The sequence below is a fragment of the Eleginops maclovinus genome, chromosome 17 (assembly GCF_036324505.1).
Source record: "Eleginops maclovinus isolate JMC-PN-2008 ecotype Puerto Natales chromosome 17, JC_Emac_rtc_rv5, whole genome shotgun sequence".
Taxonomy (NCBI): Eukaryota; Metazoa; Chordata; class Actinopteri; order Perciformes; family Eleginopidae; genus Eleginops; species Eleginops maclovinus.
Genome location: NC_086365.1, coordinates 3,544,559 through 3,562,478, shown reverse-complemented (window position 1 = coordinate 3,562,478; position 17,920 = coordinate 3,544,559). Strand labels below are relative to the sequence as shown.

Sequence of the window (17,920 nt, the reverse complement as noted above, 5' to 3'; positions counted from 1 at the left end):
GTGGTTTGGTCTAGTGTTACTAGCTGTTACTGCAGGGTTCACCACTTCTCACAGAGATGAAAGAGTGAAAGACAGAAAGATGAGGTGATGGAGACTACTCCAGAGGGGGCGGTGAAACCGACTGAGGGGAATAACATCTGCAGAAAGAGAGAAACACATGGAGGTGGAGGAGAGGGAGACAGAGATATGATATGATATGAGGATAAGAGAGCTGGTGTGGTGAGAGGGTACGGAAAGGTTTATGATAACGGCTGTCATCACCTTTTGGAATGCCAACATCAAACCAAAGGTCAAAAGTATGATCAAAGGTCAGACCTTATAAAAAAATCAAAGGAGAGATCAAATGCAGACACTCTAATTCAGAGAAAGTAAAACCCCGCCTCACCAGAAAGCAAGGAATGAAGCCAAGATTCCTTCTTTTCCTTCCCATCCCCAGCACAGCTGCAGCTCTGCTTCCCTCAGGCTGCCATTCCCCGGCTCGCAGGTGAGGTCAGCCCACCCTGGAGGGGGCAGTATTGCTCAAGTAAGGGTATTGGTCTGGGCATGTCCACCCCATCCACCTGACCCACAGCCAGAGGGGACCAGCCAGATGTGTCATGCGAGTCATTTTGTAGTTTAGTTGGTCTTGCTATGTAGGAAACAGTCTCAAAAGTGTGTTCATCTGAAAGTTACTATGATGTTAGAACAATAATTTACAATCACAGAGACTTACTGTCTGGAAGTTTATGAGAAACATAACTACTTCTTGTTTTTAAACATGATTTTATGGTCTCAATCCCTAGTTTCATGATGTTCATTTTGTCTAATATGGTCCCATTTAGAGTAAAATAGACAAGGGCTTGGCCACTATTTACAGATCTTTGGTGTTGTCCTTTATTTTCGCAACCTCTTTTATACAGTCTTTGAGTATTTACAGTATGTATATATATATATATATATATATATATATATACAGTATATACAGCCGCAGAAAAAATTAAGAGACCACTCCAATTTTTTTCTTAAATCTTTATCTCTACATGTATGGCAGCCATTCCAGTCTCTGTTGAATTCCAACAAAGAGAAAAATTGACGGTAGTTTATAGAATACAATAACAAATAAAAAAATCATTTCACTCGAAGACGTACCTATAAAAAATAAAACAAGAGAGACTGATTATGCTGAGGTTGTCTCTTATTTTTTTCCAGGGCTGTATATATATATATATATATATATATATATATATATATATATGTGAGACTTAAAATCTTGGCAAGAAAGTGAAAAAGTGTACCTCCCAAAATGTCAAACTATTCCCTGAAGGCTAATATACTGTATGATAGATTACATAGTAATTGCTACACACCCCACAAGTATATACATATTCAAAGATGATGTCCATGACCAATTAAAGCATACAAAACATGTAAATCAATGAGGAGCAAGTGAGCGTTTGCTCCCTGACACATCCTGCCTGTATATTGATGAATAGCAAGCTCCTTAGTATGCACTGTGTATTGATTATTGCAATTACACACTATTACAGTTCTATTATCCGCACTGACTGTCTTTAATTACACTAGAGAGCAAGAGGAGGAGTGAAGGAGGAGAAGGAGAGACAGTCAGAGTGAGAGGGAGACACTACACAGATAGATAGATGAAGCGAGACACTGCACCAAACTAATTAAAACAGAAACTTTTTGTTTCAGCAAGTTGACAGGGAATGAATCTGGCAGGGAAATAATCTGTCCGCAGGGAACACAGTGAGGAGCTATGCACACACACACACACACACACATAGGGAGGTGCAGTGCAGTGTGCCGTTGCCATAGTTACTGAGTGTGGCGCCACATCATGCGGCAGAGTTAATGCAGAGGTGTGTGTTGTGTGTGCGTCTTATTTAGGCTTTCATTATATCACCGCCCTGACCTATCCCCACATCCTCTAAAAGCTCAGAGAGGGAAAGGTTGCAGAGATAAATCCAGAGTGTTCCTGTCGACATAGCTACGTCTATGCCATCGGTTACAGCCTCCTATCTGTAGCTCGTACCCTTGAGGTGTACCATCCTTATGCTAATGGTGGATGATGGCATGCTGAAAGAAAATATTTTACATGGAAAGATAAGTGCTTCAAGTCAGGGCCTAAAGAGAGTGCTCCTTTGGTTGGTTATAAAGGGGGACTGGACAACCGGATGAACTGATTCTTATGCTGCTAACTGTGCCTTGAACACTGCCTCTCTATGTGTACATGGGATTTAAAGGATGTTTGTTTGTAATCTGAGAGGAAAGAAGTAATCACATAATGAACTCACGCCCTGCATTCAAGATTAAGTTTTCAGTCAGACAACTCACGCGTTTCATTAATATGTTTATTAGAAGCAGTATATAGTTTGAGTTAGGCGTCTAGGCTCGGGCCTCATCACTCCACATGTTAACATAGAACATTGAGTGATGATTAGGTAACTATCCCCCGAGCCTAAAGGTGGAAGCTGGGGAGGAGCTGGGGTGGTGGTGGGGCAGGCGAGCATCGCCAACGTGAACGCAGCAGCAGCAACAGCAAGGTGAACACATTAGCAGCGTGGAAACAGCAGTAGCAGCAGCAGCAGCAGCAGCAGCAGCAGCATTAGCAAGGCAGAGGTAGGCAGATCCAACAGCTTAAATAGAGCGCCACATTAGGAGACTATGTTTGGTTGATTGCAAGTGTGACGAGGGGCGTTATGTGCGAATGTATCATTGGTGCTCGAGTTTACTGCCTGAACTAGCTCGCAAGCTTCGCCCCATTAGTGAAAGTACAGACCTAAAATCCGCAAAATATATCAAACATGAAAGGTTTATAAGAGAGAGAGTGTGGTATTTTACAGTAGAAGGGACCTTAAGTAAGTATACAAGAGATATCTTCTTACTGACTTATTATAACTATTCCATTAACAATTAATCAGCAGTTCAACGTTGGCTGGAGAGCTGATTCTAACTAAAGATGCAAGGATAAGGACAACAAGTTCAAGTGGAGAGCACTGCATAGGTAAGTGCTAAAGTTTGTCATCCATGATGCTCAAACATACTTCCAGCAAATGTCCAGTAATAAAAACAGCAAGTTGAGCACAAACCCAAAACACCTGGGAGCTGCCGGCTCTTATTGTCCTCTACCTTACAGATCTGCCTGGTGAATAACCCGTTAAAACTTCATCCGTGCAAGCGTACATAATATTAGTCCTCTTTAAAGAGCAGGACATCAAAGATAGAGAATATAATTTTATTGCTGCTGGAAGGATGTGTAGATCAACACTTGAAAAGGGTAGGTACAGTATGTCACTGCCCTCCTACTGTGCACTGCACATGTGCACAGGTTGGTTTACAGGTTTACAGCTGCGCTCTTAAAATATTATTGTATTTTCACTGACTATTTTCCAAGTCCATTCTTAACCCAATAACCCCCCGCTTCCCCAGTATCTATTCCCAAGACATTTCAAAAGGAAACCCCACAGTAAGGGGAATTAGCTGTAACTCAGGGACCTGTACAGTAACAAATGACTACTGCTGTAAACCAGGGGTATAATTGAAAGATGCTGTTAAATAAAATTCAAACTACACAGAATGTTTCTGTCAGAATGACGGCAGGTTTAAGTCAGAGCTTTATCCTGTGATTGCAGATTGAAATGGATTGTGGAGATCACTCTGGCGATGAAAGATTATTGTTTTATTAAACTGAAGCTGACTGCTGAACACGACTGAATACATTACAGGATATCTCAGATCATATCTATCGTTACTACTTAGAAATGTGCATGTTAGTTTTTTGACGTTTTTAAAAATCATACACTGAAACTGTTCAAATAACATGTATTTGATTGGAATTCAACCCTTAACTTTTGTTGTGTTACATTTGATTCCCACAAGAATATATCAAGTCCATAGTGCAGTACTAGAAACAGGGCTAATATCTGCTCGCTGTAGTAATGTTTCAGATTGATATTTCTTTCCATCTATGGTAAATCTTACAAAATCCTCTCTGGAATGGAAAAATAGTTTAATGTTCTTTCTTTCTCTATAGCTCATGTCTTACAAACATCATCAAAAATACATTCAAAACATCAGGCACTTAAGCTTTGAAAACTGATAACGTGCTTGTGGATATCTCTCACATAAAGACTCTTTTCTGCAGACATAAATCTTAGATGCACGTTTTTTTGATTTCCTTTTCTCTTTGGTGAAATGTTGCTGTCTTGTGGAAATATGTCAAGAGGACAGTGTGGGACATGTTTATTTTACAGCAGGTTGTGAAACGAGGAAAGACAGTGTGGTGTGTTGCACTCATACTGTATGCTGTTTAAACTTGCTTTATGGGCGATGTGTTGTGATACACAGACACCAGCAGAGAGACAGAAATATAACTGTTGCTATTACAGATAACTCAATGTTTAATGCAACAGTTTCATTGCTTGCAAAAACATTTGTTTTTGTAAACATAAGGTTTTCTATATATTGTTTGCATCCAGTAGCTCCTGTAATCATTGAATTTAAAACTGCAAATAGGTAGGAAAACTGACAATTACAGGTGGAGACGCATGAAAAATAGATAAGCAGAGAAAACGTCTGCATTGAGTAGATTGTCAGATGGTGAATATGATTACACATCTACAATGACAAGAAGCAAAGCTCCCAGTCACTCGTCCTCCCATCTCTGTATCCAGTGTTATGTTGAAGCACAGGAGGCCGACGTGTTAGTCCATGATCAGCTTTAGTAAGGGACGCAGACTGCAATATAAGTGGGTTGGACCCCAGACGCCAAAAAGACACTGCTAGTTTCAAACTGCCAAAGAAATATGACAGGGTTGCAACATCTGCTGCTTGAGAGGAAGACAGACAGTGATGGATGACCAGGTGTGTTTTGCGTGGGTGCAGAATCTCTGCATACACAACACTGCGTGCCGGTGGAGGCACCAGCTAAATAAGCAATGCACACATCTGTGACAGATCACCATTTGTATTTACTATGGATCAAAAATGAACATTGTGCAAAATTCACAAACATACACACACACAAACTGTCAATAACACACACAGTTGTTTGTCATGGCTCACAGTTTAATACCTGTCAACAACTTCCATATGAACGTATTTCCAGTTGGATAAATAATCCCATTAGAATAGATGAAGATTAATGAGGTGTTTACCATCCAGTGACAAGAGATCTATGCTGCATATGAAAGATCAGTATCCAGATGTCAATGGCAAACCTTATTTGATGAGATTACTAAACAGTGGGAAATATAATGCCACTGTCAGGAGACTTTATGCTACATTCATAAAACATGAACCATGTACCACGCAGTTTGTACACATTAACTTTTCCATGGCAAACAAGTATTGAACACATTTTAACAAAGTAAATAGTAAATAATAAACACCAAGACAGGAGATAGAAAAGCTTGTCATCAGTGTATGAGCTTCAATCTATATATATGTCAACGCCACAAACCTTAAGGCCTGTAAGCTAGTAATTTAAAGAGGAAAAGCACAACGTTGCTTATAATTATACTGTAGTCTCCCTCTATATATGGTCATTAACACCATCATTTACATAGTATATAGCAAGTGTAGAGAATCCAGACGTGCTGTGGCACGAGTGACAGCTCACAGGAAAGGACAAGTGCTGACAGATGTTACCACAAGTGTTTGTCTTGGCTTTACCGCACATGTACCAAACTCTGTGTAGTTTGCATGAAGATAGAAACAAATGTGTGGTTTGCGGTCCACTCTTAACTTTTGCAGGTGCAGACCTTTGTTGTTTTCATTTAAGAGGAATGCTTATATTTACTACTACTATATATGCACATATTTATTGATTGACGTCTTATTTCATCTGATTTTAAATAAATGCATCCTTCCTCAAGCAGTTGCTTTGAAGATTTACAACTGTGTTAGTTATGAGAAAGTCTGAAACGTTACGAACTATCCTTCCCTGTCTACATCTCCGCCCTCTCCTCTTGCTGGGTTTGGGCTGGGTCTGGGTGACGTAGCTGGGCTTGGAGAAGCAGGGGTCTTGCGCCCTGCAGGGATTGGTGGCAGGATAGGTTTGTTGTTGGATCCAGGACGTTTATCTGAGGAGGGAGACACGACCACATCGAGCAGATCTATGCCTGGGCGGGTTGCTTCGGGAGTTTGGTCTGAGGAAGGAAAGGGAATATTTGACTTGATGTAAGCACAGATCTGGAACCAGATCAACACATCTTTTGAACTTAGCTTCACACAGCTCACTTATCTTATAATCAGTTGTAATAGTGGTTACCAACATACAGTGAAAACTGTTTTAAACTATACATTTAATGACATATGAGAAATATAGGAACATGTTAAATCTTAAAGCAGAACGAGTGTACAAATGACTTGCTAAACTGTCTTTTTCATGACCTCTAGCTGCTCATGAATCTCTCCTCTCTTTCCTATCTATTCCTAACACATAAATGCCCTAAATGAAAAAAAAGAAAGAAGCAATAATAACCTTTGAGTGTTTCCAAGTTATGTCCCAGGACAGATATGTCTAGCGGCTCCACAGAGTCATTCAAGCCCCCGGCTGAACCGGGCACAGTCAGCGTGGAACTGGCACGAGACTCATCAGAGCTGCTTGTGAAAGGGAGGAAAAGAAGGGATGGAGGAAATGAAGAACCACAGAGGGTGAGGGAAAAAAGGGACAGATAAGGAGCGAAAAGGGACGAAGACGTTCAGGTGGCAAGAGTTGTGATGTGTGCAGTGAAACCCAAATTAGGTTGTTGAAGGGACCAGAAATTAAAGGAGGAAAAACGCCCAAAAATAGAGAGTGTGGAGGTTCTGCTTGAAGAAAGTTCAGCAGACTGTGCTTGTGGAAGCTTTATCATATTGCCTCTATTGACATACTGACGGTACTTTTAAACGTATGCCTCAATATCCAAGATTATTCATTTGGGCTTGACTATTTGTTTTTAATAAACAAACCAACAGGTATGCATTTTTGCCATTCCATTGACTAATTGTGTACGATTTTTTTCATCTAGATGCATACACACACAAGCAAGCACACTCTGACATGGACAGTGTTTGCAAAAAATGGCCTCCCAGAGAAATACAAAAGCTCCCTCTGTTACATTCTGTGAGACAGACATGCACAAGTAAAGACACATCCCTTAATTAAGAGGGCAGCTAGAAAAATGTCTGGAATTATTTATAGAAATACTGAAGGGATGAGTAATGCTAACATTACATACTGGGGGCACGAATCACACATCATGTTGACAGAAAGTTTGGTGAAACTCACCTTCTGAGAGCATGAACCAAGTTCATTCTGACTGAACATGCTCTGTGTCTCTGTATGAATCTTAAATGTCATCTTTTGCTAATTTGTGCAGGTCAGAAAAACACACACACACACACACACACACACACATACATGAAACGTATTATGTTAAGGTCTGATGAAATCCATAGTTGTTCAGTAAGCCTGTTTATTGAGAGTAAGTACACACAGGGGAGTAAAAACACAGCAAAAGCTATAAAACCAGAATTTATTAGTGTGTGTATTTGTGTGTAAGCAAGTGTGTGCTGAGCATGTGCGTTCCGATTTGTCCCCACATATCCAGCACCAGTAGAATGAGCGCTATAAAAGTGAACATATGTTTTTTAGAACAGGCACAGGGAGCAAAGATGACCACTACAAAAGCAGTGTCCTGATCCTAAATCTTCACATTGTTTTAATGAAACCATAAGGCTGGCTCTGGCTTATAATATACAGATTCTTAAATCAAAAAGCCATTATTATGAATTTAGAAACCATAAATACTGAAATGTTATACAACTTTGAAGAAGGTAGAATACATCTGTTTTTTTTCATACAGTAACATCTGGCTGTACCGCTGACTGCATTAGTAGTGCGTGTGAAGATGAACTGTGTATTTGTGTGTGTGTTCTTACCTGCCGGCTTCATTCAAATGGGGATCAGGATTCTGCAGGGATGATGGTGCAGTTTGAGCAGAGCTGAGATAAAAGAAATGGGATTCAATGATTACTCTTAGTGACTATAAAGCAAAGGAAAAAACATGTTTTACACTCAGATCTTTTCATTCAGATGTGGATTACTCATTAGTGGCGACAGGTATATTTTAGGACAACTGAGAGGAGATCGCAATACACAAGCCCATCATATTTACAAACAGTCTGATTCAAATAATGAGGCCACCTGCCACTCCACCTCCAAGGTCATACAATAACCTCAACAAACCATTTAGGACAAGTGCACAAATGAAACCGATTTAGCCCGGTGAAGTGTGCCCACTTGAAATGAATGATTGAGTGCAGCGGGGTACTTATGATGGACCTTTTGAAGAGCTGGCTGTAGACCCCTGGACTCTTCCCTACTATAGCCTCTCTCACCAGGTGCTCACGCCTCCTGATGGAAGCTAGCTCCTGCAGAGGAGAGGGAAGAGGATGAGTAGAGAAGAAGTGATCAAAAGGAAGGGGAGACAAACAGAAACTTCAGGTGTCAATGTGAAGGGTGATTCAATGAGATAGGAGAAAGGGGGAGAAATTGGGGAGTATTGATGTTCGGCAGTAAGGAAGAAGAATTCATATTTTTTTTGGACATACAGTATTGTTACTCACAGCATGGCTCTTCTGAGGGCTAAGCTCTGCCTGAATCTTGGTAAAATAGTTCCTGTAACATGGATCTGAGGGGTCAATAGGTGTGGCAGGGTGAGATGCAAGTGCGCCGGATCCTGACCTCGATAGGGGTGGTGAGCGTGGCTTCTCCTCTGGCTCGTGACCTGAGAGAGGAAGAGACAGACAGTGTATATCAATACTTCTTGGTAAGACTGTCTATGGTGGTTGCACAAAATGCATGTACAATAAAAGCAGATACACTGGCTGGCTCTTAGAACCGGGTATGCTACAAAACTAATGCATTTTGGACATCAACAAAAAGCATACTTTCATGAGACCCTGGACTGCAAAGCTTTTCGAGAGGCATAGAAAACATTACACATTTAATATACTTACATTTCCTGTCACAAGCTAATTGTCTTTGGCATTTAAAAATTGTTGTTTGACCACTAAAAAAAGGAAATAACAAAGATGCCCTTGACTGCACTTTGCAGCCAGCATCTTGCATCAACAAATAGTCTGTTAATGATGATCTGAACAAGCAATCAAAAACACACCATTGGAGGTGTTGTCAGGGGATCCTTTGGTGTTGTTCTCTCCTTCTTCCTGCTCCTCTAGCAACAGGTACTCTTTCACAACCTGCCTCAGTGTCTGGTAGGCTTCTTCCCAATCATCTATTCACACATACAAGTTCACACACACACACACACACACACACACACACACACACACACACACACACACACACACACACACACACACACACAGAGTCCATTTCCCATCAAACAGTAATAAATCAAAGATATGGGGATGATGACCTTTGTGTAATGAGGCGCTAGCTAGCAGTGCATAACAGTGATGAGGTTCTGCGCTCCCTGTATGTTCATCTCATTAAGAAAACAGCTAACATGTCTAAGTGCTTTCATGAGGGAATGATAAACACAGCTATACTGCGGCTATGTGCCCTTAATACATGTGGTAATTGGATTGAAAGTGTAGTGTATGGATTTAAGTGAAGTGTGTTAATTTATCCAAGGCTACAGCAATGACACTTGGTTTGATCTAAGCCAGGAAAGGGCTCTTTTTATAGCCCTGCCAGCAGCTACCATAACAAACAGCCAGAGAACAGAGCGCTTTACCAGCATTACATCCAAAGGTTGAACAGGTAGAAAGAACATGTATCCCCTTGAATGTTTTTTCTTAGCTTTGAATAATAACTGTCAGTATCTATAATTACACTTTGCACTACAATTAAAATGGCATTAACTTAATAGTAAAATTGATCTGATTAGCCACTAAAGGACGTACAATTCTATTACTGTCCTCTGTGATGCACTCATAACTTAACAATGTAAATAAATACAGATTTGCACAATTACAATACTTGAATTGGAAAATGTTTCATTGTCGTACCACAGGGGATAACATTATCGAAGAATCCCAGTCTTTGCCTGTTAGTATTTATGTAGAGCTCTACACGTGACGCCGCCATGTCTATCTGTGCTTGGGTGTAGATATCCCGGTTTGTCAGGTGGCCCATGTACTTATCCATTTGGGTGGGGATAAGCAGGATGTATCGAGGCTCAAAGAAGCTGTTCTTCAGACTGAACACACCCTGAGACCAAAGACAAACAGTCAGGGTGTTTATGTTCTGTATAGTGCACATTCATTTTATACCTGGAAGACTTTTTATGCATCCTATATTTCTGGTAGAGCTTTAATCCACTCTCTGGCAATCTACTGGCTTTAGACACATTTTGCACATATGGTGCTTGATGTACTCTCACATAATATGTTCCATACGCACCTCCAGCTCCATATGCACACAGCAGGCCAGTCCCTCCCTGGCTACACCCTCTATGGCGTCCCTGCTCAGACCGTAGCTGTGACCTCCGTACTGCATGGTCTGGATGAACTTACCCTACCAGTTACGAGGGGAAAGAAAGCAAGAGAGAACATTTTAGTGCACCACTTTATTGTCCCATTATTCATCATGGTTACCACAGTCATGGAGCTTTTATCTTCTAAAGCGGATATATCTTTTGACAAAGTAACACAATCCCAGCATGTTCTATCAAGATTAACAACCTCTGGTCCTTTGCCCACCTGTGAACTGAACGTTTGAAATGGTGGTCAGGGCGAACTCTTTCCCTTTGTTACTCCTCACACATGATCCCTGACCTGTTGTCTGATGTCCATCCTGGCAGTTTTCTTTGAAGAGCACATTGTAAAACACTTCAAATCCCTGAAGAAAGTGATTCTTGTTCTTTGGTTTGTGGCATCAAAAGTAAAGGAAGTTTGGTAATATTCCCAAATGTATTTTTGCATATTTTTTCAAAAGTTTTCCATTGCTTTATTTTTCCTCTATGAAACCTCAGCAATAAGAGATCAGGGATTTAAAACATTTACCATAAAACAGGCCTGTTAATTAATTGGCCATATGTGGAACCAGCGTGTGAACCCTATGGCAACATGAGCCTAGCTTGGCGTTATTTTGTAATTTTTTTATTTAAAAAAAAGTTTTTACTGTGTACTGTTTCACTTTTACAGTCTGAAGTATGACTGACATTAAAATATGTAAATTTGTATAAATTAATTTACTGTGACTCACCACATTATAATTGAGTGACTTTTTACCCATGATTCACAATGTGTCTTCTGAAAATACGAGGTCAAACAGGAATCAAGCTCCTTCAAAATGTTTGTATAATGGGCCTTCATAAATAGGTAATTGAAAAGCACTCAAACACTCAATAACAAACATGCTTCATATGATTCCATATTATCAGGGATGGAGTCGGTTCAGAACATAGTGAACAGCAGGTGTTCCTTCTGTTTCCTTCATAGTTAGGAGTAAAATAAGTACAGGGTCTGCTGATTGGGGTTAATTGTGAACAGCCGCAAGAGGCAGGGTCAAGAGGTTATGATTGCATAGCACTTAAAAAACACATGTGAAGGGAGGAAAAGTGAAAGAGGAAGAAAGCAGCTGACACATGAAAGGTGAGAGCATGTAGTGTAAAAAGGGAGGACAGGACAGCCATAAACAAAGTAGCTGCCAACAGGAGAAGAAGAATGGAAAAATCAACTAGACGGAGAGGCAGACTCTAAAGGCAACCTGATCCACTTCCTTTGTTGGACTACACAAAAAGGAATCAATTCCAGCATCAAAGGCAGCTCTGTGTAAATCATTATATGACCCAGACCTCCATCTATCATCCCCCAACACTCTTACATAACACGCAGCTAGACAAGAGGGACAAGATGGAGAACAAATGAGTCCAAGGCCGCAGAACCTCAGCACATATTTATCCTTCCCAAAAAAAAAAAGTTGGTCTGAATTATTAGTTCTAGTTGTTGTTGATCAACACAAATACAAACTACGCACGTAAATAAAATCAGACCCTGGCAGTTCCCGACCCTCTAATAAAAACTGTGTTTTCATGGAACTTTTCCAATGTCTGCATTTTGCTGATTTGAAAACCCATTCTGTGTCCTTTATTAGTTGACTCAGACTAATAATAATAGCATGGAAAATGTTTATCCCTTAAGAGATATTTCATTTATACAGTAATTACACCTTATCAAAATGGCTCAATTCATCTGTGGTAATTGGAATATCATTCAGTTAGAGTCAAATCAATCAATCCAAGTAAAATTAATTATCCCAACCACTCAACTCATTATGGCCAGTGAGTGAATTTAAATGGAAACTTGCTGAGGGAGGTTTGTGAATCAAGCACAAAAACAATAAATACATATTTTAAAACCAAGTGCATATTTAATGAACTTGTGGTGAGTATTCATTGATTTGCATGATAAATGACACTGAGTGTGGAACATTATTTTAAGTTCTGAACTCTAAATCATTTTAAAACCTGTACTTTGGAAACAACATCTAAATGAAGAGCAAACGCACCATGTGAATCATGTTCTGAAAATCCTCCTCACTGACAAAATGGTAATCAATTCCATCCTCCTCCCCGAAGTAAGGACCCCTAGTGGTGTGGCTGGTTCTGTGGAAAAACACACAGTACAGCAACAGTCTTGAGATTTCATAGAACATATTTAGCCCTATAATTTACGAGGTCTCAGTATGTGAAAAGTCTCAGACCTGCAACCACTTAACAGAACCAGTAGAGGGGCCAATAAGCTGGGACAGGACCCTCTGTTTTCTGGGACATTTCAGACCATAAAACCTTGGGATGTAGGTTTATCCTCCATCTTGCTGCACTGTTTTGCCCCCACATTTAATAGGTAGTGTTTGGGCACATGGGACTACTTTATACAATACATGTATATATTATTATCTTCACAATGTCTGACCTTTCCATTCATATATTCAGGAGCAGATGGTATCTTTTTCATCAAGTTATCAACCTTTTTTCTTATTAACACTTGAAAGGGTAGCTTATACTCCAGTAAGAACCGTTGCTGCCATTTGCAGATATGTGCAGCTTGAGTGCTAACGGCTTCGCTTCACCAGACTCTAAAACAAAAAAACCTAATTGTTGTTTTTCTTTTTCATACCACCAATACTTTTGCGAAAACTGTACATAACACCATTTAGTTTCTTTAAAAACACAGAGCAGATCAAACTATTTCAACATTTAACGATTATATAATGTGTGTTTTCTGTTTCGTTTTCTATATTTTGGGATTTATTTTAGTATCCCTGCAAGTACTGTGACCATGCATGACGTGTACGGAAACTGACCCATGGGCAAAGTATTCGTTCAGCTCCTGACACAGTCTGTGAGCCAGCTCTCTCTTCCCATAGCCCTGAGGACCAGTCAGAACCAGCATAGGATATGGAGAGTCTGTATTCGGCATAGTACTGTTGGAGAAACACACACACACATACACAGGTTTCTGATACAATGTACAGGTATGATCTCTGTGAGATGAGCCGAGTATAACCTTGAAGCAAGAGCACCATCTTTTCCAGTTGTGAAAGCCACTCCTTCAGTCAATATAAAGAGGAGCCCTGTAGGGCGATATGGATGTGCTTTTTCTAGGAAGCACGGGGGAGAACGGTGAATTGAGTGTAGCTGCAGCATTTTATTCGCTGATGATAGATGTTTTCAAAAAAGTGCTGATGCATGAACTAATTCTTTTCTTTTAGGGAGTAAATATGAGCACAGAAACACTGCAGATAAATGCTGCACATTTGAATTATAACCAATCAACACATCTGACTGTAAACCTTCACATTCAGTTCTCTTAACAAATTCAATAAAAAGTTAACTTAATAGACTGGGTGGTTTTGTTTTAAGCTTAATATGCACAAAGAAAGCAGAGGTCCAATCCGAGGTTAGCATAATTACAGTACAGTATTTGGACCGACCTGTCATAAAGCACCTGGGGCTGCATCAGCTGATACACAAGGTGGGTCATGTGATCCCGGGCTGCTACCACATCCATAGGAGGGTCATACTTGTTTACTGAAGATACCTTGGATATAAGGAAAGTAATAAAGTGTTGTAAGCAACCTCTGATGCATGGCAAGATATTAGTGCAGTATGCTGATAGAACATGGTCAGGTATTTAGACATTATATGTCTGCTGTGAAATTGCAACAGAACCTCTGGTCAAGAAATATAAATACTTGTGTTTATTTATACCTTTTCTTCAACGCTGACTTTTTCTTGGTCTAGCACAGTAAGATGTTGGAGGAGGAAGATGACTGCCAGTCTGTAATCTGGTTGATCCTGCAAATAACAAAAAACACATGATAAAGATGTATATGAAACAAACTCTCATCAATTGTGAAACGCCACAGACAGGTGGAAGTCAACATCGAGCCACAAGTGATAAAAGACCGGGTACAGAAACAAAAGTAGAGAAGAAGCAGGAAAAAGGGACATCTTTTAAACAGAGTATACAGTTTATCAACATATAAAATAAGGGTTCTCATAGCAGAACCATGTGGTTAATGAAGGGTTAGGTTACCTGTACAGGGTTTCCCAATAGGTTGAGGTCTCTCAACAGGAAAAGATCATGAATGTGCTTGCACTCCTGAATTTCACTGATCTGTAACAACAATTCATCCTGTTTATTTGTAGATAATAAAATAGGAATCACGTGGAGTGTGGAAGTACAAATTCGGTACATTTAAATTGAAAATGTGCATTTGTGTCTGAATTTGAAACCCATAAATGAGCTTTATCGCATGTCAGATTATCGCTGTTGAGATTCTCAAAGATCAATACCATGTTTTTCTCCAGATTGATGGAGCCCAGCAGGTGGAGATTGTGGAGCCCAGACAGGCTGGTGATGCGGTTCAGAGACAAGTCAAGAACCTGCAGACACTTCAGATTTTCCAACCCTTCAATCCTCTCCAGCTGGTTTCCCCTCTGGACACAGAACGGAAGGAGAAGACATTTAAAGAGGCGAGTACGTGATGTTCATGAATATGCACACATACCTAAGTGGATTCTCACCCACTGTTCTACTTCATATAAAGCCAACAGTTCCCACTTATAAATATTAAGGACGTGCTGCAGTTGCTCTGCAGGTTGCCTGAACCTTCTTTCCCCTCAGTGTTGAGATGAGTTGCGGGCCTGTCTCTTTCTGCTAAATCCTGACAGGTGAGGACTGACAGCCAAACAGCTGGCGAGGTGCTAGCGCAGCACGCTAACCAACTAAAGAACCAGACCTGGGCACTCCTCCCTTGTCGGGGTCCCCAGCCTGCTTCTCACTCCATTCCACTGACTGAAGTTGTTATCCACCCGTCTGGCCACACCTCGTCCTGCTCTTGCCAAGCATGTTGCCTGGCAGAGGGTTGCTGTCAGAGAGGTGGGTGATGGTGCTGTTCCCTTGAAGCTCTGGGTCGGTGCTGTGATGGGCAGGGAAAAGGGCTGACAGGGTTGTTCTGTTTAGGGAGCCAGCATGTGAGGAAGTGGGGTCAGGGATGGGATTGGAAGGATGCTGGTTTGACAATGTATGTGTGACTGTGTGTCTGTGTGTGTTTGTGTGTGTTTGTGTGTGGTGAACTCAATCCAGGCTCACTCAAACACCAACAGCTGGTCCCAAAGCAAAGCCACAGACAGGGGCACATCCAGCCAGACCGATGGCTGCCGACAATGAGGAATCACTGATAAAGGACAGAACATGTATGTGTGCACAATCACACACACTAACACACCCAGAGAGAGTGAGAGGGAGAAAATGCCTGCTGCTGGACCATATGGTGATTCTCAAACAGGGGGCCAAGGTTTTACTGAATGTAAAAATTCAGCCAAAAACAGAGACATACAGAGGAAGACAGCAGGGCCAGATTACAGAGGCAAACATAAATAGGTGAGATTTAGCATCCATTGAGTAAAACATACATAAGAAGAGAGAATAACTCTCTGTGGGTGTGGAGATGATCTAGCAAAGTCATAAATTAAAGTAGAAGTATTCCCAAGCTCTGGCAAAGACAGACAAAGTATGTGTATGCCTGAAAGAACTGTGTGTATGAATGTTTGTGTGGGAATCAGCATTGTGTTTGTCATACTTCTGACTGTTATAGAGGAGCACCTACCAGGCAGAGGTGTGTGAGAGGCAGGCTGTGCAGACCGCTGATCCTCGAGATCTTGTTGTGTTCCACGTTGAGATGGGTGAGCTTGCAACATTGCTCAAGACCAGTGATCTCACTGAGACTGTTGTCTAAATATGGGTGTGTTAAGAAAAAAAACCACGAGAGGAAAACGCATTTGAACATGACACATTTGTTGCAATGATGCAAAGACAAAAACATAGGAGATGTGCAAGTTCAAGTGTACATGGATGTAGTAAGGATACAGTCCAGATCCAGATTACAAAGAGATGTATAGGCTGACAAATCCTCCATTTTTGTCAAACGGTTGTGGGAGAAATTGACCTCCTGAAAAAATAGCAGCATAATATTTTAAAAAGAAAGTGTTCTTTTCACTGAAGAAATAATTTCCGACTGAATTGATGGAGTATGTGAAATATGTGTGTTATTCACTAAAGTCCACTGTCGTTCAAGGGCAGTTAATGCCTTATAAGCATATTCAAAGAGACTACAGATGGTCGACCATGGAAATTCATTCCTATCTGGAGGGAATAGCAAGAGAAGGTAAAGCCCAAGCCGCCCATCAAATGTGGTCTTATCCTGTCAACTCAAGGTCCTGTATTACTTTTAAGTTCATCGGGGGCTGGAATCCAAAGAAGCTGGAGATTTCGTTGTGTGAAGCATCCAGGGTGACGAGGTAGGGCATGTGGCTCACGCAGGATAAATCTGGTAGTTGAGAAAAAGCGAGGGCAGTTGAACATAGGATAAATACAGCAAAAGAAGAGTAAACATATTAAAATGTAAATAAATCATTAATAAAGAATAATCACCTTTAATTTTGTTGTGTGGCAGTTCCAGCATTTCCAGGTGGACATACTTGGATAAAACAGAGACGTCACTGAGATCTTGACTCTACAATAAAAAAAGAAATACTAATTATTTTAAATAAATGTGACTCAAAATAAACTGCTTAAACAGCGGTTAACATAACTACAACATGACATAATGTCAATGCACACTGATTTGTCGTGAATTGCTTTTGTCTTGATAATCTCAGACAAGCTACATACATACAAGCTTTAATATGTTTTTGACAAATACTTACAGGCAGTGACAGGTGGTGGTACAAATGATGCAGCCCAGAGCCAAAGCGTCCAAGGTTGGACACACATCTGGAGACCACCTCAGCAGTTAAAACACCTACCTTCTGTAAACATAAACAACCTTAATGTAAAACTTTATTAGAATAGTGGGGCAGAATGTAAAGCAATGAACTGCTGGAACAATGCAGTTACAGAATTCAAATGGAGTCTAAAAAGCACATGCACAGATCCATGGAGTACACACACAGCTTATGCTTTATATGAATGCACATCGCTCTAATTATATCACAAATTGCAAAAAAAAGACCACCATTTGACCTTGCTGTGTTCTTTTACTTGCCCAGACCTCTTGTGCAAGGTAACCTGCTTTATCTGTGGCATTAGAGAACACATAAGGGTTTTAATTGAAACTGCACTTACTTTTTGCCATGATGAAAACAATAAAAGAAAACCAACAGAAAACAAAAGTGTATTTCTAATAAGTATGATAACAAAATACATGTAGCTTATTCGTTAACGTTATCCTTACCTCCATGTCTCTGTTTTCCTCTAGCGCCTGGCAGCCCGGAGCCTCTGCGGAGGGAGCGGCACTGTGGGACCCTTGGGGGGTGCAGCAGCTAGGCGACGCTGAGGGCAACTCTTCCCTCTCCGTTTCCTTCATTATTCCTTAATGAAAACTCGACAAAGTGGG

At 40.6% G+C, this 17,920-nt stretch overlaps 1 protein-coding gene across 1 annotated transcript; it reads right to left on the bottom strand.

The window, feature by feature from the left end:
* Window positions 1-5,060: 5,060 nt before the first annotated feature.
* Window positions 5,061-17,920, bottom strand: lrguk (leucine-rich repeats and guanylate kinase domain containing). Its single transcript, XM_063905009.1, has 21 exons — window positions 17,759-17,920; window positions 17,566-17,601; window positions 17,232-17,333; window positions 16,957-17,038; window positions 16,752-16,852; window positions 16,393-16,474; window positions 16,133-16,257; window positions 14,817-14,960; window positions 14,557-14,637; window positions 14,229-14,315; window positions 13,952-14,058; window positions 13,322-13,441; window positions 12,524-12,620; window positions 10,415-10,528; window positions 10,021-10,222; window positions 9,165-9,281; window positions 8,611-8,771; window positions 8,327-8,415; window positions 7,924-7,986; window positions 6,482-6,600; window positions 5,061-6,146 (listed from the first exon to the last, which is right to left on the bottom strand). Exons 1-21 carry the CDS (start codon window positions 17,888-17,890, stop codon window positions 5,932-5,934), a joined length of 2,376 nt encoding a protein of 791 aa, XP_063761079.1. The 5' UTR covers window positions 17,891-17,920; the 3' UTR covers window positions 5,061-5,931.